General features: G+C 48.3%; 1 protein-coding gene across 2 annotated transcripts in view; it reads right to left on the reverse strand.

Moving 5' to 3' along the window:
• The window catches only part of baiap2l1a (BAR/IMD domain containing adaptor protein 2 like 1a), a 166,684-nt gene that overhangs the window by 25,930 nt on the left and 114,860 nt on the right, over positions 1-25,894 (reverse strand). For both annotated transcript variants that reach the window (XM_086001132.1, XM_086001131.1), the window contains one exon: positions 6,986-7,163. In XM_086001132.1, coding sequence (XP_085857258.1) covers positions 6,986-7,163 — 178 coding nt within the window. The remainder of the gene's footprint in view (positions 1-6,985; positions 7,164-25,894) is intronic.

Genomic DNA, 25,894 nt, shown 5'->3' on the forward strand with positions numbered 1-25,894 from the left:
AAAAAAGGTGATTTTGTTAAAGACCATATATGGACACTGGCCAAACCAACTTTTGATAAAAGGGTTAAAACCTCGATACTCAAAGGACAACTTTACACAGACTTACTGCGAGAGCAAAGGAACAGACTTAAGACGATGTCATCTGTGTCCAAGAGGTTCCAGAGACCAAGGGCTGCGAGCTGCTCGTTAAAACTATCGACTTTTGTTAATTATTGATTACGCTTAATAAGCTTAATAAATCTTGATCTATTGCTGAAACATACTGGCTGCTGCCTATTGGTGTCTTGCCCAAGAACTCAGAGATCATTTAAGATTTTACAGGTGGGTGTTATGGCTTCACAAATATGATGGTGTGCATTATTCACCATTTGAGAACTGTTCAGCTGAGAACATTACCATTCTTCAGTTGGCTACAGGGAAGTTCAACACCAGTCTAGGTGACTCACCTACTGACTTTACCTCCTTTTTAGAAGTACCTAGTCTCTGGCCAACACTTCTCCCAACAGTTTGGTAAAGACTGGAGTCACAAACCTGCTTTGCCACTAACCTTTTATTTTTTCCCCTTCACAAAACAGATGGTGTTTGTCATTTCAAGGGAACATACACTACCATAATTAATCATATCCAGAAGGGGGAACTTGCCTCGGTGCAAGTGGAAGTTATATTCTTTGTTAACAGCAGTTATGAGAGAGAATTACAATTGTCAGATAGCAGGAATAGTTTATCACTTTCCTTTAGAATTACATTTGACTTAACCTTTTGAGAAGTCTAGTAAATTTAGATCAAAACGTTCAATAATTTTGTGCACTTCTCCAGTTCTACCTTGTAATACACTGCCTTTCAAATTTTTCACGCTATTTGATAGAAACATGCACAACTTGAAAGCTGCAAATCTGCAACAAGCTAATGATAATTAAGATAGAAATGGGATTTGGTAACTTTTCATTAAAAGCTTTAAAATAAGAAACGCCCTTTCTCTGGCTGCTTATTACTTATATAAAATAAAAACATACATTTAAAGTCCTACTTTGATAACTTTTTGCTTTTACTAATATGGTATTTTACATTGTGGCAGAACCACTGAATGACTCTGGCTAACTGTATATAATTCTCTTTAACGATGTTCTAACACCAGCCTAAACCTGTACCATTGCGTTAGGCATTACTGTATTTTGTATATAGAGTTTGCATGTACGGGGCGTGGCCCCTTTAAGAGCGCGGGCAAACGCGATGACGTCACGTCGCAAACCACGGGGCTGCCCAGGCAGTCCTCGTGGCATCTCCGTTGAGTAAAGACCTGTTTAGTTGTTCTCTTGTGTCGATCTCCGTTATTCGTAGGAATTTGTTAATTCCGACATTGGTGACCACGTTTTTGTGAACGTTTTCACATAAGAAGAGCACAGCATGGAAGCAAACGCCGTTTCGCTAAAGCTACCACAGTTCTGGGAGCAGCAAGCGCCCTCGTGGTTTATTCAGGTCGAGGCCCAGTTCGCCCAGAGGAACATCGATGCGGATCAGACCAAGTACCTTTATGTGGTCTCCGCACTTGACAGCTCTACCGCCTCTCGGATCGTCAGCCTCCTCGAAAACCCCCCAACGGAACACAAGTATGAAACCCTCAACGCGTGGTTACTGTATGTTTTCGGGCTCACAAAATCGGAGCGCGCCCGTCGATTACTCGCTATGCCCGGGCTCGGGGACTCCAAGCCTTCAGAGTTGATGAGCCAAATACTCACACTTCTGGGCTCAGAACGGGAATGTTTCCTATTCCGCGAGATTTTCCTCAGCCAACTGCCTGAACAGGTACAAGCTGCCCTGGCCAGATCTGAAATTGAAGACTGCGGAACACTTGCTGCGGAGGCTGACAAAATTTTCGCTGTAACGCGGCAGTAGTGCGCCGCCACGAGGCACCCATCCCCCGCAGACACCGCCCCAGCTCGTCAGCCTGCTGGGCTGTGTTTCTACCACGCGCAGTTCGGCGCGAAGGCGAAGCGTTGCCGCCCTCACTGCAGTTTTCCCCCCCCAAGAAAACAACAACTGACACTGCGACTACCGAGGAACGGGTCTAATGGGGACCCCGCGGCCACGATGGCGATCGGCAACACGGGAAAATTGCTGTTCATCACTGATACTCTCTCCGGTCGTCGTTTTCTGTGCGACACCGGGGCGCAGTGCAGCATTTTACCCGCGTCCGCCCTCGATGTGCAGACGGGGAAATCATGGCCCCACCCTTGAAGCGGCCAATGGCGGAACAATTCGGACCTTCGGCAGATGGCGAGTGGAGGTGTGCCTCGGGGGGCAACGTTTTCACTGGGAGTTTGTTACGGCCAAAGTTTCCCAGCCCCTCCTCGGCGCGGATTTCCTGTGCGCCAACAGCCTCCTGGTCAACGTTAGGAACCGGCGGCTGATCAACGCAGCAACTTTTAATTCTCTTCCATGTTACCGCAGTAACACTACGTCACGCACCGTCTCCTGTGCGTTCCCGACTCCTGATGACTGCTCGCCTGCTCGGCGAATTCCCCGACCTGACAAGACCCACGTTCTCCTTCACAGCCACGAAACATGGTGTGGAACACCACATAACCACCAACGGCCCCCCGGTCTACGCGCGGGCCCGGCACCTGGAACCTGGCGGTCGCAAAGGCGGACTTCGCGACCATGGAACGGTTAGGGATTATTCGCCGGTCGAATAGTCCCTGGTCTTCACCCCTCCATATCGTCCCGAAGCCTGGCGGCGAATGGCGGCCATGCGGCAGCGCCACCACTCCTGATCGGTACCCGATCCCCCACATCCAGGATTTCTCTGCCCATTTGGCAGGGAACACCGTGTTCTCAAAAGTCGACCTCGTCCGGGGCTACCACCAGGTCCCAGTTCATCCACAAGACGTCCAGAAGACCGCGGTCATCACCCCATTCGGCCTCTTCGAGTTTTTACGAATGCCGTTTGGGTTAAAGAATGCCGCACAGGCTTTCCAACGCCTGATGGACTCCGTGCTGCGGGACCTCAAGTTCCTCTTCGTCTACCTGGATGATATTCTAATTGCCAGTCCTACTAAGGAAGAACATACCTGTCACCTACGCACCCTTTTTCAACGCCTCAACCAACACGGTCTGATTATCAACCCGGCCAAGTGTCAGTTTGGCCTGAACCAAATTGACTTCCTGGGGCATCGCATCACCTCAGAGGGAGCGATTCCTTTACCTTCGAAAGTAGAGGTGGTGACATCCTTTCCATGCCCGCAGAACGTAAAGGTCCTGCAGGAATTCCTAGGCATGGTAAACTTTTACCACCGTTTCGTGCCTAAGGCGGCACTACTCATGCAGCCCCTGTACGAGGCCCTCAAGGGCAAGACTGGCAAGAACCCGGTAGACATGGCCCGAGCGTTCGCCGACACCAAAAGCGCCTTAGCCAACGCGACTATGCTGGCGCACCCGCTGCCAGGAGCCACCATCGCCCTCACCACCGACGCGTCAGACTACGCAGTCGGTGCCATGCAACAGCAGTGGGTGAACGGGACGTGGCAGCCGTTGGCATTCTTCAGCCGTCAACTACAGCAGAACGAGAGAGCATACAGCACGTTCGACCAAGAGTTGCTCGCCCTTTTTCTGGCCATCCGCCATTTTCGGTTCCTACTGGAAGGACGTCCTTTCACTGCCTTTGTGGACCATAAGCCGCTAACCTTTGCAATGGCCAAGACCGCCGAACCGTGGTCAGCCCGACAGCAGCGTCAACTGACCTACATATCCGAATTCACCACGGATATACAGCACGTGGCCGGTAAGGACAACCTGGTGGCAGACTGCCTCTCCCGCGCGATCGTCAATACGGTTCATTTGGGCATCGACTACGCCCTCATGGCAGCGGACCAAGCCTCAGACCCGGAAGTCCAAGCTTTCAGAACGGCCATCACTGGCCTCCAGTTGGCCGACGTCAAGTTCCATTCGGCAGGTACCACGCTGTCGTGTGACGTCTCCGTACAAGATCCTCGCCCTGTCGTGCCGGTCGTCTGGCGCCGCAAAGTGTTCGACGCCATACATGGGTTGTCACACCCAGGAATGAAGGCCTCTCAGAAACTGATGTCAGCGAAATTTGTATGGCATGGCATGCATAAAGATGTCCGCGACTGGGCCAACACCCGCATGGCCTGCCAAAAGGCCAAGGTACAGCGCCACATCAAAGCTCCGTTGGCCACCTTCATAGTTCCGGAGCGACGTTTTGACCATGTCAACGTGGACCTGGTAGGACCACTCCCATCATCCCATGGTTTTTCACACATCCTGACCATGGTTGACCGCACCACCAGATGGCCGGAGGCGGTCCCCCTGTCATCCACTACTTCGGCGGACGTGGCCAGGGCGTTCATTTCCTCCTGGATCGCCCATTTCGGAGTGCCTGCAGATATTTCGTCAGACAGGGGACTGCAGTTTTCCTCCGAACTCTGGAATGCAGTGGCCCAAGGACTCAGTGTCAAATTACACCGCACCACAGCCTACCACCCACAGGCGAATGGCCTCTGCGAACGCTTCCACCGGTCAATGAAAGCCGCCCTGAGGGCCAGTCTCCAGGACGCTGGATGGGCAGACAAGCTACCGTGGGTCCTGTTGGGCCTTCGCACGGCCCCCAAAGAAGACCTTTACTCTTCATCAGCGGAGCTTGTGTATGGTCAGCCGCTGTGAGTCCCAGGGGACTTCCTACCAACATCGACGGAGCCATGGTCTGCGTCTGCCCAGCTTGCTAGTCACCAAGAGGCGGCCAGATGTTTCGCACCGGTGCCCACTTCGCGCCACGGGCTGCAGAGGTCACACGTTCCCACGGAGCTTCACAAGGCTGAATACGTTTTTATTCACCATGACGCACATAGGGATCCGCTCAAGGCCCCATATACCGGTCCCTTCCGCGTGTTGCAAGCAGGGGACAAAACCTTCACGGTAGATGTCGGTGGTAAACCGGACCACATTTCGGTCGACCGCTTAAAGCCAGCACATTTAGACCTCGACCGCCCTGTCGAGACAGCACAACCGCCGAGACGGGGTCAGCCACCCATCGTCGTTACAGCAGACCGAGTGCGACCGCCCGCCAGACTCTGTCTCAAGAGTACAGGAGTCGTTCTGACAGGCTCGTCAGACCCCCTCACCGTTTGACTTTGTCCGTTAAAGCGAATTCTGGGGGGGCGCATGTGGCAGAACCACTGAATGACTCTGGCTAACTGTATATAATTCTCTTTAACGATGTTCTAACACCAGCCTAAACCTGTACCATTGTGTTAGGCATTACTGTATTTTGTATATAGAGTTTGCATGTACGGGGCGTGGCCCCTTTAAGAGCGCGGGAAAACGCGATGACGTCACGTTGCAAACCACGGGGCTGCCCAGGCAGTCCGCATGGCATCTCCGTTGAGTAAAGACCTGTTTAGTTGTTATCTTGTGTCGATCTCCGTTATTCGTAGGAATTCGTTAATTCCTACAACATTACATTTTACTGAAAATAGCATAGGTAATGACCAGCTGCTACTTCTAATTATGACACACGAGGATATTTTTTTAAAATTCGTTTATGGGATGTGGGCATCGCTGGCAAGGCCAGCATTTATTGCCCATCCCTAATTGCCCTTGAGAAGGTGGTGGTGAGCTGCCTTCCTGAACCGCTGCAGTCCGTGTGGTGAAGGTACTCCCACAGTGCTGTTAGGGAGGGAGTTCCAGGATTTTGACCCAGCGATGATGAAGGATCAGCGATATACTTCTAAGTCAGGATGGTGCGTGACTTGGAGGGGAACTTGGAGGTGGTGGTGTTCCCATGCACCTGCTGCCCTTGTCCTTTTAGGTGGAAGAGGTCGTGGGTTTGGGAGTTGTTGCAGTGCGCCTTGTAGATGGTACACACTGCAGCCACGGTACGCCGGTGGTGGAGGGAGTGAATGTTTAAGGTGCTGGATGGGGTGCTAATCAAGCGGGCTGCTTTGTCCTGGATGGTGTCGAGCTTCTTGATTGTTGTTGGAGTTGCACTCATCCAGGCAAGTGGAGTGTATTCCATTACACTCCTTACTTGTGCCTTGTAGATGGTAGAAAGGCTTTGGGGAGTCAGGAGGTGAGACACTCGTCACAGAATACCTAGCCTCTGACCTGCTGTTGTTGCCACAGTATTTATGTGGCTGGTCCAGTTAAGTTTCTAGTCAACGGTGACCCCCAGGATGTTGATGGTGGGGGATTCGGCGATGGTAATGCCATTGAATGTCATGGGGCAGTGGTTAGACTCTCGCTTGTTGGAGATAGTCATTGCCTGGCACTTCTGTGGTGCGAATGTTACCTGTCACTCATCAGCCCAAGCCTGAACACTGTCCAGGTCTTGTTGCATGCGGGCATGCACTGTTTCATTATCTGAGGAGTTGTGAATGGCACTCTCTATCCATTGAACTCCATTTTTGATGCACCCCTTTTCACCGTAATGGAATATATTTATTCTGTACTCTATCCATCTCTTAAGATTTTGCATTGGTAAAACTGTAAACCTGTTTGTGTATACTAGGGAGAAAAGGTAGCAGTAAATTAGAACCAAGAGGAAAATAATTCCTCACAACTTGTGTCTGGTAAGAACACAACATACTTTGTATTCAGTCATGCACTGAAGTTCCTCATAAAGTTGATTTTATCTTTGTTTACATTTGGAGAACTGAGAGCCAGGCCCACTGTGCTGAGGTTTTTGGAGCTTCTAATGTGTAAACTACATATTCAACTCAAATGTTGGTTCCATAGCTTTATTAATGCAAGAGGCGAGAGTGCTATCACTGAGTCACAGCTGACATGTAGAAGGTTGACGGCATTGCACCCCCAGCACTAGCACTGCGGAGAACTTTGTTTTGCTTTTGTGTTAGTAGTACATGACATGCAACTACAAGAGTTGACAATAGTCCTAGAATTAGAAACAACAAAACCCCGATAATCAGTGACATTTATATAAAGGTGGTACGTTTGGTCTTTGATGGGTACTTACTGAATTTGTATTGTCTTGTTGGGGTACAATTCCTCTGCTTGGAGCACTGTTGAAAGAGTGGAATGATACTTCCTTGTTGTGATGTTTAACTGGCTCAGATACGTAATCTGGAGGAGGTAGGACAACATTTGACCTCTCTGCAAGATTCAAAATGCTGATACTCCGCACTGGAGCTGTGCTAAACCAAAGACAATAAAACAAAAGTTACAAGGTGCTGTTTTCCATTATTACTGGTGTACTATAAAAAAAGCAATTTGTGTAGAAAATGTTAAAGCAATCACTTGGTTAGGTTTTTGTGATGAAATAACTGTGTTCTGATATTTGTACTTGCACTTGTAATGTCTGGAATGTTCCACTAGGGGGAACCACTAATGCTCCTCCCTGGCCCCGCCCCTCTTCTGGTATGTTCTACCAAGAGCTCGGTCGATGATGGACTCTGTTAACTCTGCCATGATTCTTATTTAATAAAAGGCTTCAGTCTTAAGCTTTAACTTCGGATTCGGGCAGTTATTTGGCACATCAGTTTTCATTTACTATTGCTCTAATAGTCTAGCATAAAACAGTCGTGCTATAATATATACAGGCCACAGAATTTCCCATCAGTCAACTGGAGATTATTTTTTGATGATTTTGCCAGTAATTCTTTTGTGTTAATGTCATTAAGTTATAACACAGAACACATCAGCATAGTCGTCATGGTTATGTAACTTACAGCACCTCATCTTTCGATTAGGCACTTTACAGCCTTCTGGACTCAACACAGAATACAATTTCAGACCATAACCTCTGCCCCTATTCTTTTTTTTCCATTTTTTTTTAAATGTTTCTCTCCCCCACATGGCAGCTGTCTTTCATTCTGCCATTTACACTTCATCTAGAGCCATCTTTTGTTTCTTAACTTGTCCCATTACCATCTCCTTTTGCCTTGCACCATCTGTTAATCTCTCTTAATCTCTCCTGCCTTCCATGCTATCACAGACCTTCCCTTTTGTTCTTTCCTCCCCTCCCCCCTTTCCCTGCCCCGACACTTGCTTAAAAACCTGTTCGATCTCCAGCTTTTTCCAGTTCTGACGAAGGGTCATCAACCTGAAACGTTAACTCTGTTTCTCTCTCCACAGATGCTGCCTGACCTGCTGAGTGTTTCCAGCATTTTCTGTTTATTGTCTTAACTAATGTTGGTTTTGTTATTAGTTTTTCTTTAGTTTGAATGCAGGGCCTGGTGTAATTTCAATGAAAAATTAACTCTGGTTGTTTCTGCTACTTAAACTGCTTTTTGTTGTCCTACCCTTTGATTACTTGAGTTTCTCCCCACATCACAATCATCATTGTGCACTGTGAAATCGACCATATACTCAGGTGCATGTTATGTGAAAAATGTACAGTTCATATATGGGGCAAAATCTTGAAAAATAAGACTAAACAAATATAACTCAGGAAACTTATAGAAAGTATAACTTAAATTATTATTGAAATTTTCAAGGAAGAATTAATTCCTGTAACTCCAAGTTGCAGAGTCAAACTATCCAGGGGAGGTTGTCACATTGCTTCTGTATGTGACTTTCAATTGGAGCTTTGTCAACCTGATGTGCTGTCAAGTTAAGCATTGTTTTCATATGTTCCTGAAGGTCACACAATTTATCACAGAAAAAAAGTGACACAAATGATCAACACAGCAGCATAATGAAATGGATTTCTAATAGAATCATATAGCACAGGAGGCCATTCGGCCCATAGTGCCTGTGCCAGCTCTTTGAAATAGCTATCCAATTAGTCCCACTCCCTTGCTCTTTCCCCACAGTCCTGTAAATGTTTCCCTTTTCAAGTATTTATCCAATTCCCTTTTGAAAGTTACTACTGAATCTGCTTCCACCACCTTTTCAGGCAGTGCATTCCAGATCACAACTCACTGCTTCTACTGCAGAACAGTTCTAGTTGGGTATTAAGTTGTTGAACCAAATTAAAATACACTCTTAAGGGAACTGGGTGGCACAAGAGGTTAGATGCTGGCCTTTTACCTCTGGGACTGATAGGATAAAAGTCTCCTTTGTCTGCAAGGGACATAATAGATGGGTTTGGGCAGGATGTCTTTTGTAGTAAATGGAAAAGGTGTTACACTGGTGCAGGGTGACACAGTTGCTCTTGTGAGATTGAGGCTGAGGCACAGTGTTGGGACTTCACTCTGTATTTGGCTGTGCTATACCCGAGCTGAGTTGCTTGATGCTGACACAGGTGCCCAGCACCATCTCTCACCTTGAGCACAAAGAAAATGATGAAAAAAAGAAACCCTCCCACACTGTTGTGCACCAGGAGTTACAGAAGACAGTGCACACAATGGATTACTTTCTCAGAGAAACAGCCAATAGAAAGAGAGACAATGTCTGCTATGATATAGTAGAAACCTGCAACTTGGATTGCCAAAAAAACTTACAAACCGATTTAAACTTTCATTGTCAATGGTTGGGATTCTGCCAAATTCCTTAGTATGACATAAAGCGATGTGAAGTTATCCATTGAGCTACATTGAGTGTAAAGCACAGAAAGAGGGCATTTGGCCCAACTGGCCTATGCCGGCATTTAGGCTCCACATGAGCCTCCTCCCACCCTACTTCATCTAACCTTATCAAACAGTTATCTTTCAACTGTTGCTTTTGACCTAGTAATTACATACTGAACAATTATGTCTGTTCAAGACTTCAACAAATTTGATTTTCCAGATGACATTAAACTGCAGGATTATAGTTTTGAGTGGTTTACATGGTTATCTGAACTCCTAAAGCATATCACAGCCTGGAACACAATCCCAGTTTCCCCCACCCAAATATGAAATGTAGTTCTTTTCTTACCCCCCACCACCCCCAAAGAGCTTTCAAGCTGGCTTTTAACCGTAGATTGCATCTTTATATCACCCACAAGGTCAGATAAAGTAAGCCAGTAATTATCAACATTTCCACTGAATTGCAGCTAACAGACTGCAGCACAACTATGCAATTTTACTGACTAATTAAAATAAAACCAGAAGAACAGACAAGCCTATGTCAGCTACGATCCACCTAAATACAAGTTGGAGACAGAGAAAGGGTTAAGATTTCCAGGTGCTCAAGAGAAGCATTCCTTTAAAATAAATGTCCTCATTAACTAGTATGAGCTGTATTATCTTCTGATGTTTGCATACTCAGGAGATTAAAGCACAGAGACAGCTGAAATGTCCTTGACATGATTACTCATATTAAGCCATTTCAGTCAAGCACCACCATCGTGACTTAATATTTTGGGTTGTATAGCACAGGTTTTCATACAGGTCCTAGAATGTTATTTCTGTTGTTGTACACTAATAAAACTATTTCTGTAATGACAGCACAGTTTTCCTTTGGATAGCTGGGACTGCAACAGAAAGGAAAAGCGGGCAGGGTATATAATGGCCGGCCAATATGCTACTGCCTGTTTTGCATCCCTGTCGAAGATTAATTTTATCAATAATAAATAAAAGCTCAAAAAAACTCCTATTTTTCTCATCACTACAGTAGTGAAAAAAACTGTTGTGATGAATTTTGCTCATCAAGAAGATTAGCACTGATAAATTTCATCACTATACATTCTCAATGATTGTCAGCATTGAGATTTCAGGTACATCTCAGCAAGCTAGAGAGTAGAGTTCCTACCATCCTGTCCCAATGTGCCATAGCTCTCAGCCTCCCTTCCCACTGCACCAATGTGACATTTCCATTTTCCACACCAGCCACCTATGTAGGCCATTCAGGACTGAGATGAGAAGAAATTTCTTCACACAGAGGGTGGTGAATCTTTGGAATTCTCTACCCCAGAGGGCTGTGGAGGCTCAGTCATTGGGTATATTCAAAACAGAAGTCGATAGATTTCTGACTAGTAAAGGCATCAAGGGATATGGCAATAGGGCCGGTGAATGGAGTTGAGGCAGAAAATCAGCCATGATCTCATTGAATGGCAGAGCAGGCTCGAAGGGCCGAATGGCCTACTCCTGCTCCTATTTCTTATGTTCTCTCAGAAAGGTGTAAATCACCAGGATTCTGCCAGTGCTGCTCTATAACGGTTTGGCTGGAAGTGTACAACGGGTGACTCTTCCTTTGATTTGCCGTGTAGTATCTCCCCTAACACTGAACTCAATGCATGGACACATGCCCAAAACCAACCCCAAAAACTACCACACATCAGGTTGCTCATTATATCACTGGTGATAGGCGACAGCACTGAACCTTAAGGTGGGTAAAATTGTTTCACAAAGTTATGACATACCAAGAGTGGAAAAAAATTGCTTAACTGACAAGGAGGAGAGGGGGAGAACACTCAGGATTGTGTACATTTACAAATTAAATTGAACAAAAATAAAAAAGTCTAAATATTTTCAGGCAGCTATTTTCAGTATAGACTTTCTATTCACATTCTGAAATTGCAGTCATGGATTTGTGACAGGGCATGCTCAGCGCTGTTCCCGTGTTACACAAATACGTAAAAATTGATTTTCGAATTACATTACATGAGGTATGATTATTCCAGTGGTTTATGCCTCCAGTAAAACATTGCTTGGGCTACCCTTTAACAAAGACATCATGGGTCCAGCTATCCAAGTGTCAATCACATGGCAACCATAGCAAATGCAAAGTACTAGCGCTTCTATTGCCCAGATTCAAATGATACCTTGATAACTATGCAGCACTCCCATCAAAAGTCAAATCCCTAGTTTACGCTTACAATACAAACCTCACTCAGATATACTTTAAAAAATCTATTTCAATACAGAAAATAAAAGGTTTACAAAAGCAAAACCCATTTGTGTCAGCCACAAGCCGTTTGTTGGTTTATGAAAAATAAAGCACTACTTTATTTGTGATTCTCTGTATTTGGAAAGGTACATCTTCCCCATGGACTGGAATTTTCCCCAACAGAAAATATTACAACACAATTCCCAGAAACTGAAAAATTGTTGAGTCATACTGATAAAGCATGAGATCTTGGAGGGCACTATATTTTAATTATAACATTGTATTTCACAATTTTAAAAAGTGCCAAAGGAAAACAAAGCATAAAGTTCCATAAAAGTAGCCACATGGAAGAAAAATGAAACTGGCCACCATGGCACATACTTTATAAAGAGAGAGGTTAGAAATCCATGAAAGGGATATTGGTGGCATCTATACCGTGATTTTTGTGATGTCGTAATTGCCTTGGAGAGGGTACAGAGGAGATTTACCAGAATGGTACCAGGGATGAGGGTCTTCAGTTATGTGGGGAGACTGGAGAAGCTGGAATTGCTTTCCTTGGAGTAGAGAAGGTTAAGGGGGGGGATTTGATAAGACACGTTCAAAATTATGAGGTGTTTTGATAGAGTAGATGGGGAAAAACTGTTTCCACTGGCAGGAGGATCGATAACCAGAGAACATAAATTTAAGATAATTGGCAAAACATCTAGAAGGGAAAAATGTTTTTACACAGCTGTTATGATGATCTGGAATGTACTGCCTGAAAAGGTGGTGGAAGCAGATTCAATAGTAACTTTCAAAAGGAATTTGGATATATACTTGAAAAGGAAACATTTGCAGGGGTAGGGGAAAAAGTAGGGGAGTGGGACTAATTAGATAGCTCTTGGAAAGAGCCGGCACAGACACAATAGGCCGAATGGCCTCATTCCGTGTTGTATGATTCTCTCCTCGTGCTCACTAGAATGCCAAAGAAATATGGTAAACACCAGCAGTCCCTCACGACATTAAGTTATATATTATACCCTCTGATAAAGGATGCACTGTTTAAGGTTTCCTCACAACAGTATTACATAAAAACATACTTTACATGGCTCTGAAAACCAACATGAAGCTGAGCCTCATATGATGTTAAAGTTACAAGCTACATTCTAGCTAGCTAAAATGCTATTGTGAAATTCAAGGTTCTGTTTTATCTAAACTTAGTGAAATAATCTAACTGTAGGAGTTACATGTTTTAATGGACTATCTAAAATTCTGTAAGGAGTGTGACAAAGCAAGACCAATTTTTGTGTTGTATTAACTTTTTTTTTTAAAGCTGAATTTAACTCAATGCTTTAATGTTCAAATAATGGCATTAAAAAATTCCAACATTGTTTACATGTTATGCAAGTTTGCTTTATCAAGTTAATTTGGCTAAATTTGCTTGAAGAGTTGTAATCAGATTTACTGGAATGCACAATCCAGAGAACACAGGAAGTTAGGTAATTTGTCCAGCATGACGGTATGTCTAAACTCTTTGCAATTATTGTTTCAGAAAAGTTTATTTAGAGTTTTCAAATTAACCCATGACGAGACAGTCCAGAATCCAATAGATCCTGATGCTGTTCCTTCCCTTACTTTCCATGTGAGGTATCGTTAGGCTTGCATGATAGAGTTACTCATGCTCATTGTGCCAATTATACCGACAGCAGTAGTAGTTAACCATCAAATGTGTCTCTGCCAAAACGCAAGATAGGTGGCTTGATGCCAGAGTAGCATTACGTTTGCTCCAGCATAACCACTGCAGTCAGGACAGCATCTAGAAACCAGCATATGTCCTGATGTCATAATGTTATATGATATGCACATCAATGTGTACACAGGTGGGGGAGGATGACATACACTGCATACTCCTGCTTTCTTAAGCTCAGAATGCACTGTGCATGCACAGTTATGCTACACATGCTACATGACATACATGCCTCCACATACACAGTGGAAATCTAAGTTTCAAAGAAACCCACATGGTTATAGACTGGGCAATTTAACAGTACCAATATGAGTGAGGCAGCATTACTTTGCACACCTCACTCTTATCAGTACAAGCATAACAAGGGGACAGAAGATCTATGTAAATCCAGTCAAAATTTAAAGCCAGGAGGTTGGGTGAACTTCACTATAGCAGAACTAACTCTTCCTGTTCCATGTGGCAAGATCCAGGAATGAGATAATGGAATAGAGCAGAACTATTCAGGTGAAATTCAGGGATTGGAGAGGGGAGCAGCGTCCGCGGTCCTCCTGCCTCTTTTGCTTTGTAAATTGGATTTCTGAACATAGAATCTTAGAATAGTACAGTACAGGACGCCATTCGGCCCATCGAATCTGTGCTGGCTCATTCGAAGAGCAACCCAGTTAGTCCCACTCCCCCCACCCCCCCACCATATCCCTGCAATTTTCTCTCCTTCAAGTATTTATCCAATTCCCTTTTGAAATCTACTATTGAATCTGTATCCAACACCCTATCAGGCAGCGCATTCCAAATCCTAACCACCTGTTGCGTAAAAAAATTTCCCCTCATGTCGCCTCTGGTTCTTTTACCAATCACCTTAAATCTGTGCCCACCCTCATTATCGACTCTTCAGCTATTGGAAACTTTATTTATTTTATCTAAACCCGTCATGATTTTAAACACCTCTATCAAATCTCCTCTTAGCCTTCTCTGCTCCAAGGAGAACATACCCAGCTTCTCCAGTCTATGCACGTAACTGCCCTCATCCCTGGAACCATTCTAGTAAATCTCTTCTGTACCCTCTCCAAAGCCTTCACATCCTTCCCAAAATTGAACAATACTTCAGATGGGTTGAACTAGTATTTTATGTCGGTCTAGCATAACTTCCTGACTGTTGTACTCTGTGCCTCGATTTATAAAGCCCAGGATCCCATATGCTTTATTAACTGCTTTGTTAACCTGTCCTGCCACCTTCACAGATTTGTGCACAAGCACTTCACGGTCTCTCTGTTCTTGCGTCCCCTTTAAAATTGTGCCATTTAGTATTTAGTAGGTCTCTCCTCATTCCTACCAAAATGTATCACCTCACACTTCTCTGCATTGAATTTCATCTGCCATGTGTCTGCCCATTCCATCAGCCTGTCCATGTCTTCTTGAAGTCTATTACGATCTTCCTCATTGTTTACTACATTTCCAAGTTTTGTGTCACCTGCAAATTTAAAAATTGTGCCTTGTACCCCCAAGTCCAAGTCATTAGTGTACATCAAAAACATCAGTGGTCCTAGTATGGAGCCTTGGGGAAAGCCACTGTATACCTCCCTCCAGTCTGAAAAACAACCATTCACCACAACTTATCCAATTTTGTATCCATGCAGCTACTTCTCCTTTTATCTCATGTGCTTCAATTTTTCTAACAAGCCTTATATGTGGTACTTTATCAAACACCTTTTGAAAGCCCATATACACAACATCAACTGCACTACCCTCATCCACCCAGAAGAAAAACGTAATCACTGCCTTTCAGGCAAAGCAGTGGCAGGCAGCGTAGTTGATCAGTACGGGGATTGAACTCGCGACCTTGGCGTTATTAGCACCACACTGTAACACTGTAACTATCTGAGCTAACCAGCCCACGCAGGGGTAACTTCAATAAAACTTTTAGGTTTAGCAATTGCAATGTATCCCAGCTTGCTACACAGCTACCAGAAATGTGCACTTAAAGGCTAGACCAAAAGAAAATCTCTAAAATCTGATTCCATTTTCCAGCCTAGTTCCAATTTCAACAGCCCCCTTCCCCCCCACCTCAGAACAAGAACCATGCTACAGAGATGCACTTCAACTTCCGGACCAAAGAAAATCACACCTACAACAGTAAAGCCAAAACAACATCAGAAATATAATATTGTTCGCAACTGCAACACATGTATGATTATCAGGCCTAGCTGTAAAGGTCATCTGCAAACTAATTTTAATTACACATGATTGGTCATTGTGTATAGTGTATGGTTCTCAGCCATGGCTCAGTTGGTAGCACTCTCGCCTCGGACTCAGAAGATTGTGGGTTCAAGTCCCAATCCAGAGTCCCAATCCTCACATTTATCCACATTATAGTGCATTTGCCATGTTTCTGCCCAATCACCCAACCTGTCCAAATCGTGCTGGAGTTTCACGACATCCTCCTCACAGCATACCCTCCCACCCAGCTTTGTGTCGTCTGCAAATTTGGAGATATTACATCCAATTCCCTCGTCCAGATCACTTTCTAGGTCAGCTGGAATGTAGATGATGTTTCAACAGGAATGGAAGTACAGTAATGGGTTTTATCTAAAATTTGTGCTCAAGAACATTTTAAATGTACATGTGCACTTCCCCTTCTCCCAATCTATTACCATTCAAATAATAGTCTGCCTTCCTGTTTTTGCCACCAAAGTGGATAACCTCACATTTATCCACATTATAGTGCATTTCCCATGTTTCTGCCCAATCACCCAACCTGTCCAAATCGTGCTGGAGTTTCACTTTGGGACATCCTAAGGTCGTGAAAGGCACAAATTATTCTTTCTTGTACAGAATTAAAGTAATGTATAATAACATATTGCAGCTCAAAAACTGCAAATAAAAAAAACCAAAACACAAATTAAAACCAATATTTTGCAACAGTTTTCTGAATTGCTTCACATTTTTGAAATGATTAGTTAACAATTAAGAATTTAAAAAAATGTTTTTAAATAGCACAATTGACAAAATGATAATGAGCTGATCAACCTGTTGCATAAACACACATGTACATTTAAAATGTTCTTGAGCACAAATTTTAGATAAAACCCATTACTGTACTTCCATTCCTGTTGAAACATCATCTACATTCCAGCTGACCTAGAATTTATTCATTATATCTATAACTAGCTGGAGTGCCCGGCGGTGCCGAGGGAACTCAAGAACACTGTGCCAGACAGAGAGGGGGGGGGGAAGGAGAGAGAGAGACAGAGAGGGCGGGGGGGAGAAAGAGGGCGGGGGGAAAGGGAGGGGGGGGAAAGGGAGGGGGGGGAAAGGGAGGGGGGGGAAAGGGAGGGGGGGGAAAAGGGAGGGGGGGGAAAAGGGAGGGGGGGAAAAGGGAGGGGGGGGAAAAGGGAGGGGGGGGGGAAAGGGAGGGGGGGGAAAGGGAGGGGGGGGGAGCCAGCAGACCCTCTCCCCTCTGCCAGTGTTGGTCCCTGTCTGGGCCGGGAGCCTGGGACTGGAGTTGCGCTGCCGGCGGTTGGAGAAGCCTCGGCCTCGGGCCCCTGCACTGACATGGCCCAGCCTACCTTTTAATACCTTGAAACATGAAACTTAATGTACTTATAAAACATTTTTGGTAAATCTTTCTATAACATACACTTTACAACCTCACCAATCTTTTTATTAAAAAAGGGGGTCCTCACCTGTCACTGTGTTGTATCACAAACAACAGTGGCCACCGCTTGCTTTTCAGTTGGAAAGATTAGGCCCCGCCCACACACTCGATTGTTTCTCCCGGGCACCAGGACCCGATTGGGAGCACTGAAGCCCCACCCGCTCTATGTTCCTGTACTAAGATGGCCGCGCATGCACTCTATTACACACTGAATCAAAATGGCATCGCACTGAAACTTCTTGCCCTGCTTGACAAAGATGGCTGCCGTTAACCTGTGGCTGTCAGCAGAAGAAATCCTCTCAGCTGCAAACACAGGATCTTCAGATTATTATTCGGGGCTTGCGACCTACCCCAGTTGTTTATGAAGCCTCCCCACCTGCCGACCCCGGGAATGGAGCCGAGGCAGCAGACCCTCTCCCCTCTGCCAGTGTTGGTCCCTGTCCAGGCCGGGAGCCTGGGACTGGAGTTGCGCTGCCGTTGGTTGGAGAAGCTTAGGCCCTGGGCCCCCGCACTGACATGGCACCGAGAAATAAATCACATTCTGGACTCATTTATTACACGCAAATTATATAATGAGCTAGTTGGGCTCCTAAGTACCAAATTTGTGCTGGAAAAAATCCCCTCCACACACAAAGTGGAAAAAATAAATCAATAGTTGGTAGTTAGGAATCAAGATGGCGGCCACTCACCTCAGCTGAGAAGGATTAGGCCCGCCCACACACGCACCGATTGGTCAACCATCAGGTCACTGAACTGTAGGATTGGTCAATCGTCACGACACTCGACTCTAGGATGGCCCTCCCGCACACGCAATGAACCCGCCCCCGTGATGCAGCGATTGGTCAACCGTCGGGTCGCTCGACTGTACGATTGGTCAACCTTCACGTCACTCGATGCTAATGAGCGGATAATGAGCGGAATTTTGAAAGTTTTTTGTATAGCGTCGGCACAATTTTTGTTGGAACAAAAAATAAATACGCCTATGAGAGTCCCCTAATGATAAGCTTTCTTTTGATATAACTTATGTGTAGGTACACTCTATAACTTTTGATTGTATAGCCGGACAGATAGAGAGGCAGAAAGACGGAAAGACGTACCGTTTTATATATACTAGCTGGAGTGCCCGGTGGTGCCAAGGCTTTTTTGAGGGCATGTTGTTGTTGGAAGAGAGAGAGAGAGAGAGAGAGCGACCGACCGGGGGGGGGGGGGGGGAAAAGAGAGAGCGCGATGGGGGGGGGGGGGTGGGGGGGAAGGGAGAGAGCGACGGGGGGTGGGGGGGAAGGGAGAGAGCGACGGGGGGTGGGGGGGAAGGGAGAGAGCGACGGGGGGGGGGAAGGGTGAGAGCGACGGGGGGGGGGGGGGAAGGGAGGAGAGCGACGGGGGGGGGGGGAAGGGGAGAGAGCGACGGGGGGGGGGGAAGGGGAGAGCGCGGCCGGGGGGGGGGGGGAAGGGAGAGAGCGACGGGGGGGGGGGGGAAGGGAGAGCGCAGGGGGGGGGGGGAAGGGAGGGCGCGGCCGGGGGGGGAAGGGAGGGCGCGGCCGGGGGGGGAAGGGAGGGCGCGGCCGGGGGGGGAAGGGAGGGCGCGGCCGGGGGGGGAAGGGAGGGGCGCGGCCGGGGGGAAGGGAGGGCGCGGCCGGGGGGGGAAGGGAGGGCGCGGCCGGGGGGGGAAGGGAGGGCGCGGCCGGGGGGGGGAAGGGAGGGCGCGGCCGGGGGGGGGAAGGGAGGGCGCGGCCGGGGGGGGGAAAGGGAGGGCGCGGCCGGGGGGGGGAAAGGGAGGGCGCGGCCGGGGGGGGAAAGGGAGGGCGCGGCCGGGGGGGGAAAGGGAGGGCGCGGGGGGGGGGGGGGGAAGGGAGGGCGCGGGGGGGGGGGGGAAGGGAGGGCGCGGGGGGGGGAAGGGAGGGCGCGGGGGGGGGGGGGAAGGGAGGGCGCGGGGGGGGAAGGGAGGGCGCGGGGGGGGGGGGAAGGGAGGGCGCGGGGGGGGGGGGAAGGGAGGGCGCGGGGGGGGGGGAAGGGAGGGCGCGGGGGGGGGAAGGGAGGGGCGCGGGGGGGGGAAGGGAGGGCGCGGGGGGGGGGAAGGGAGGGCGCGGGGGGGGGAAAGGGAGGGCGCGGGGGGGGGAAGGGAGGGCGCGGGGGGGGGGGAAGGGAGGGCGCGGGGGGGGGGGGGGAAGGGAGGGCGCGGGGGGGGAAGGGGAGGGCGCGGGGGGGAAGGGAGGGCGCGGGGGGGGAAGGGAGGGCGCGGGGGGGGAAGGGAGGGCGCGGGGGGGGAAGGGGAGGGCGCGGGGGGGGGAAGGGAGGGCGCGGGGGGGGAAGGGAGGGCGCGGGGGGGGAAGGGAGGGCGCGGGGGGGGGAAGGGAGGGCGCGGGGGGGGAAGGGAGTGGCGCGGGGGGGGGAAGGGAGGGCGCGGGGGGGGAAGGGATGGGCGCGGGGGGGGGAAGGGAGGGCGCGGGGGGGGAAGGGAGGGCGCGGGGGGGGAAGGGAGGGCGCGGGGGGGGAAGGGGAGGGCGGGGGGGAAGAAGGGTAGGGAGGGAGGGGGGAGGGGAAGGGTAGGGGGGAAGGGGGGAGGGGGGGAGGGAAAAAGGGAGGGCTTGAGGCTGAGAGACGGCCACGACCGGTTGCCGGGGGTAACCCTGCCGCGCCGCCCCGCACTACCCGAGAGCCCCGCTCTCGAAGCCCCAGCCGCCCCGCCCTCCCGAGAGCCCCGCTCTCCGAGCCCGCCTCGCACTCCCAGAGCCCCGCTCTCCAAGCCTCGCCCCCCCGGCCGAGCCGGCTTGAAGTCCCTCTCAAGCCGAGATCCGCACTCTCGAGAGCCCCGCCCCCCCCCCCCCCCCCCCCCCCCCCCCCCCCCCCCCCCCGCCCGAGCCGAACGCGGAACAGAGCGAGACGCCGCGTCTCACCTACTCCTGCTGCGCGCGCACCCTGACCCTCGTGGCTGACGCCGTTGGCCCCGGGTAATGTGACACGGGGGGTGGGGGGGGGTGAGGAGCTTAGCAGCAGCCCACTTACCTAGCTCGGGCCTGGCTGGGCAAGAAAGGCCCAGGCTTTCAGGCCTAAGAAAAAAACGGGGGGAAAGTTGGAAAAAAGAATCTTCAGGTTAGATAAAATAGTTTACAAATGTGATTTATTTTAAAACAATTTAATAAACTCAATTTTATTTTGCTGGAAATGTATATTTGAAAAGAAAGACGCAGAAAGCAGGAAAAAGAATGGAAGCAAGATGGCGGCTACTCACCTCGGTTCAGAACGATAAGGCCCACCCACACACGCACCGATTGGTCGACCGTCAGGTGACCAAAGCGTAGGATTGGTCAATCGTCCCGTCACTCGACCGTAGGAGGGCCCGGCCGCACGCGGCAGCAAGCCGGCGTACGATTGGTCGAGCTCACTCTGTCGCTAATGAGCGGATAATGAGATGCTAATGAGCGGAATGTTAAGGTTTTTTCGGATACCGCGGGCGCGATTTTAGCCCGGCCGAAACGTAAATACGCTTAAAACCGTTTTGGAAAGGTAAGCTTTCTTTCGAGGTAACGCACGCGTAGGTACGCCCTGTAACTTTCGAGCGCATAGCCGCCCAGACGTGCACCTGCAGACAGACAGACAGAAGGACAGACAGAAGGACTGATTTATATATATATAAAAGATAAGATAATAAGACTAGCTGGAGTGCCCGGCGGTGCCGAGGCTTTTTCGAGGGCATGTTGTTGTTGGAAGAGAGAGAGAGAGAGAGAGAGAGAGAGCGCGACTGGGGGGAAGAGAGAACGCGACTGGGGGGTGGGGGGGGGAAAAAGAGAGAGAGAGCGACTGGGGGGTAATATCGATCTTTGCTAAAGCCCTGAAGGACGTCGCTTTTAACCGGGTCCATACCCAGACTCCAGGAGGAACCCCCCCCGACCACCAGAGATCAGCGGGGTACATACCAGGACTACTACAGAGACCACCACCACACCAATCGGGACCAGAGAGGATCCCCATGCACAACAACAATATCAGACCTGCACCACTCCTGTCCTACAGGGGAACAGGACCGCTCCCAGCCAGACAGAGGGAGAGATGCACAGGGCGTACGCAATACCTCAGGCAGAGACAATCCATTAAGAGACACTAAGCAGACGTGCAGCAGCATCTACTTCCGCCTTATGGATCAGAAAATGAAAAAAAAATCATGGACTAATTACTAGAAAGAATTGTAACCAAGTAGTATTAGCATTTATAGACAATTGAGATGACCTTTTTTTCCCCCATTTAGACACGACAAACACATATAATTCTTTAACCTATCATAGTAAAAGATCAAACTTAACATGAAATCCTTATATATTTCGACATGGAATATCCAAGGTCTACGCTCTTCGGTGCTCGACGTGAAGAGTAGGAACCCAGAGTTCATAGATGAAACTAAAGATCTGGATATTATCATTATACAGGAAACTTGGTATAGAGGAGAAGGACACACTGGCCGTCCCCAAGGGTACACAGAGCTGGTGGTCCCCTCCAATAAATTGCCAGGAGTAACCCAAGGCAGAGACTCCGGAGGCATACTGATTTGGTTTAAAACAGAGCTTAAGAATTGCATCAAATTTATAAAAAAGGGCAAAAACCACATGTGGCTCAAAATTGAGAGGGGGATTATCTCTAACACCCAAGATGTTTTCATTTGCGCACTCTATATCCCCCCAATGGAATCCCCGTACTTTAAACAGGACACCTTCCCCAACATTGAGAGGGAGATTATCCAATTCCAGGCCCAGGGGAACGTGTTGATCTGTGGTGACCTCAATTCAAGAACTGGTGAAGAACCAGACTTCGCCAATAATCAGGGAAACAATTACATATTCGGGAATAACCACTTCGATATCCCTTCCCTTCCATACAGGCATAACTGCGACAAGCAGACAAATACCAACGGAAAACAGCTCCTACAGCTCTGTCGAAGCCTGGGTCTGTACATTGTCAATGGTAGGTTCATGGGAGACCTCCTAGGAAGATCGACCTATTGCTCACCTCTTGGCTGTAGCACCGTAGACTATATGATTACGGATTTGGACCCAGCCTCTTTTAGAGCATTCACAGTCAAACCACAAACAGCACTGTCAGACCACAGTCAAATTACTATGTATCTTAAAAAGACAGAAACAACCAGCACAGAAACACAACCCAGTAAGCTGTACAACACCAAAAAATCGTACAGATGGGCCAAAAACAGCACAGAAAAATACCACAAAGCAATTAGCAATGAATCAACTCAAGCTCTCTTGGACACCTTCCTGGATAACATATACACTCACAATAAAGAAGGCAGTGAATAACCTAAACAATATTTTTGATAATTTGGCAACAAGGTCAAACTTGAAAGCTCGCAAGAACAAACCCAAAACAAAAAACTATGAAAAATGGTTTGACCCAGATTGCCATAACATGAGGAAAAAACTTAGAAAGATATCAAACCAAAAACACAGACATCCAGAAAACGAGGAATTACGCCTTACTTATTGTCAGACACTAACACAATACAGAAACACACTCAGAACCAAAAAAGAGCAGTATATTAAGAATACACTCAGCTCCATTGAGGAATCCATTGATTCCAATTGTTTCTGGGACAACTGGAATACATTACACAAAAAACAACATGACGAATTGGCCATTCAAAATGGAGACACATGGGAAAACCGCTTTGAAAAATTATACCAGAAAAACACACTAAGGCCAGAGCAACACCAAATATGCAAAAAACTGGAAAAGCTCGAAATGGCCATAAAAGATAACCAAAACCCGCTAGACTCCATAATAACAGAAAAGGAACTATTTGAAAAACTCAAGGACCTGCGACCAGGAAAAGCTTGCGGTGCAGACGGCATACTAAGCGAGATGATTAAACACACAGACGATAAAATGAAACTGGCTATTCTAAAACTCTTCAACTTGGTTCTGAGTGTCGGTTACTTCCCTGATATCTGGAACAAAGGACTCATAACGCCCATATACAAAAGTGGGGACAAAGTCGACCCAAATAACTATCGAGGCATCTGTGTAAACAGTAACCTGGGGAAGGTATTAACTTCCTTGAGGAGCACAATGTCTTGAGTAAAAGCCAAATTGGATTCCTGCCAAACTATAGAACATCAGATCATATCTTCACCCTACAGACCCGAATTGACAAACACGTTCATCAAAACAAAAGCAAAATCTATGCATGCTTTATAGATTTCCAGAAGGCTTTCGATTCCATCTGGCACGACGGTTTATTCCTGAAACTTATCGAAAGCGGGGTAGGGGGAAAAACATATGATGTAATTAAATCAATGTATACAAACAACAAATGTGCAGTCAAAATTGGAGACAAACAAACAAAATACTTCCCACAGGGGCGGGGGGGTGACGCAGGGCTCGCCATCTCACCGACACTCTAATATTTACATAAATGAACTGGCAAAACTACTTGAACAATCTAAAGCACCCGGCCTCACCCTATATGAATCCAAGGTTAAATTCCTCCTCTATGCAGATGACCTGGTTCTGCTGTCACCAACTAAGGAGGGTCTACAGCAGAACCTGGATCTGCTGGAGTCATTCTGCCAGACCTGGGCCCTGACAATAAATCCCCAAAAAACCAAAGTCCTTGTGTTTCCAGCAAAGGTCCAGACATCAGGGACCCAAAATAAATTTCACACTAGGAACAACCAAAATTGAACAAACCACTAACTACACATACTTGGGCTTAAAATCAGTTCTACGGGAAATTTTCATCTGGCTGTGAATGAACTGAAAGAGAAAGCAAGAAGGGCTTTCTATGCCATTAAAAAATCAATCCAAATAGAAATTCCAATTAGCATTTGGCTCAAAATTTTTTAAATCAGTAATTGAACCAATTGCACTCTATGGCAATGAGGTGTGGGGACCGCTAACACAACAAGAATTTGCAAAATGGGACAAACACCCAATTGAGATCCTACATGCAGAATTCTGTAAAAGTATCCTCCGGACTCAAAGGAAAACCGTAAACAATGCATGCAGGGCAGAACTAGGCCCAATATCCATTAATAATCACTATCCAAAAAAGAGCCACCAAATTTTGGAAACACCTAGAAATGAGCAACCCCCCAATGCTATCACTTACGAAGCCTGAAATGCCAAGAGAGGACCATAAAGAAGAATACCCTCAGTCAACTAGTCCTGGGGCTTAGTGAAGTAACTACTAACACTACTAACAATAACCAGCCCCAGGACAGTGACAGCGTAACACAAAGAATTCAACACAAAGAATTCAACCCAACACAATCGTCGCTAAGCAAAAGGAAAAATATCTGTCATATTGGGCAGAAACAACAAAAACCCAAAGCAAACTCAATTGCTACTTGGCCCTAAACAGACAATACAACATGGCCGATTACCTGACCATGGTAAAGGATAGCAAACTGAGAAAAACCTTGGCAATGTACAGACTTAGTGAACATAGCCTGGCGATCAAAAAAGGTAGACACAGGCAGACCCGGCTACCAAGAGAGGACAGGATATGCTCTCACTGCAGTCAGGGAGTGGTGGAGACAGAGATGCACGTCCTCACAGCTTGTAGAAAATATCAGGGCATAAGGGAGAATTTCTACCCAAAATTCACAAAAATATGCCCGGAATTCAGAAATTTGATTGACGACCAAAAACTCCCATACCGACTCGGGGAAGAGAGAAATTGTGTAACCTTAGCGGCACACTATGTTACAGCTTGCCATAAACAGAGGGACAACCACTAAATATAAGAAAAGAGTATATACAAATTATATGAATGTATATTTATACACTCAGGGATATATCTGTTTATACAGTGTATGGATAGATCTGTATTTTTGTGTGTAACCATGAATGTTTTTCGATGCTTTGGCAACATAAGATGTACCTTGTCATGCCAATAAAGCGATTTGAATTGAATTGAATTGAGAGTGTGACTGGGGGGGAAGAGAGAGAGCAACTGGGGGGGGGGGGGGGAGAAGGTGGGGGGGAAGGGAAGGGGGGAGGGAGGGAGGGAGGGAGGGGAGGGGAGGGCAGGGGGGGAGGGGGGGAGGGGGGGAGGGGGATGGGAGGGGGGAGGGGGGAGTGGGGAGGGGGAGGGGGGAGGGAGGGGGAAAGAAGGGGGAAGGAAGGGAGGGGAGGGGAGGGAGGAGGAGAGGGGGGAGGAGAGGGGGAGGGGAGAGGGGAGGGGGGGAGGGGGAGGGGGAGGGGATGGGGAGGGGGAGTGGAGGGGGATGGGGAGGGGGAGGTGGGGGGGAGGGGGGAGGGAGGGGGAAAGAGGGAGGGGGAGGGAGGAGGAGAGGGGGGAGGGGGGGGGATGGGGGGGAGGGGGAGGGGAGGGGATGGGGGAGGGGGAGGTGGGGGGAGGGGGAGGTGGGGGGAGGGGGGAGGAGGGGGGGAGGGAGGGAGGGAGGGAGGGGAGGGCAGGGAGGGGGAGAGGGGAGGGGGAGAGGGGAGGAGGGAGGAGAGGGGAGGGGGGAGGGGAGGGGGGAGGGGAGGGGGAGGTGGGGGGAGGGAGGGGGGGGAGGGAGGGGGAAGGAAGGGGGAAGGAAGGGGGAGGGGGAGGGGGGAGGGAGGGGGAAAGAGGGGGAAGGAAGGGAGAGGAGGGGAGGGGAGGGGAGGGGGGAGGGGGGGATGGGGGAGTGGGAGTGGAGGGGGATGGGGAGGGGGGAGGTGGGGGGAGGGGGAGGGGAGGGAGGGAGGGGGAGAGGGGGAGGAGGGAGGAGGTGCGGGAGGAGGGAGGAGAGGGGAGGAGGGAGGAGAGGGGAGGGGGATGGGGAGGTTGGTGGGCGGGG

Source organism: Somniosus microcephalus, chromosome 11, assembly GCF_052327205.1.
Source record: "Somniosus microcephalus isolate GS21.2 chromosome 11, FLI_Smic_1.0, whole genome shotgun sequence".
NCBI classification, from domain to species: Eukaryota; Metazoa; Chordata; class Chondrichthyes; order Squaliformes; family Somniosidae; genus Somniosus; species Somniosus microcephalus.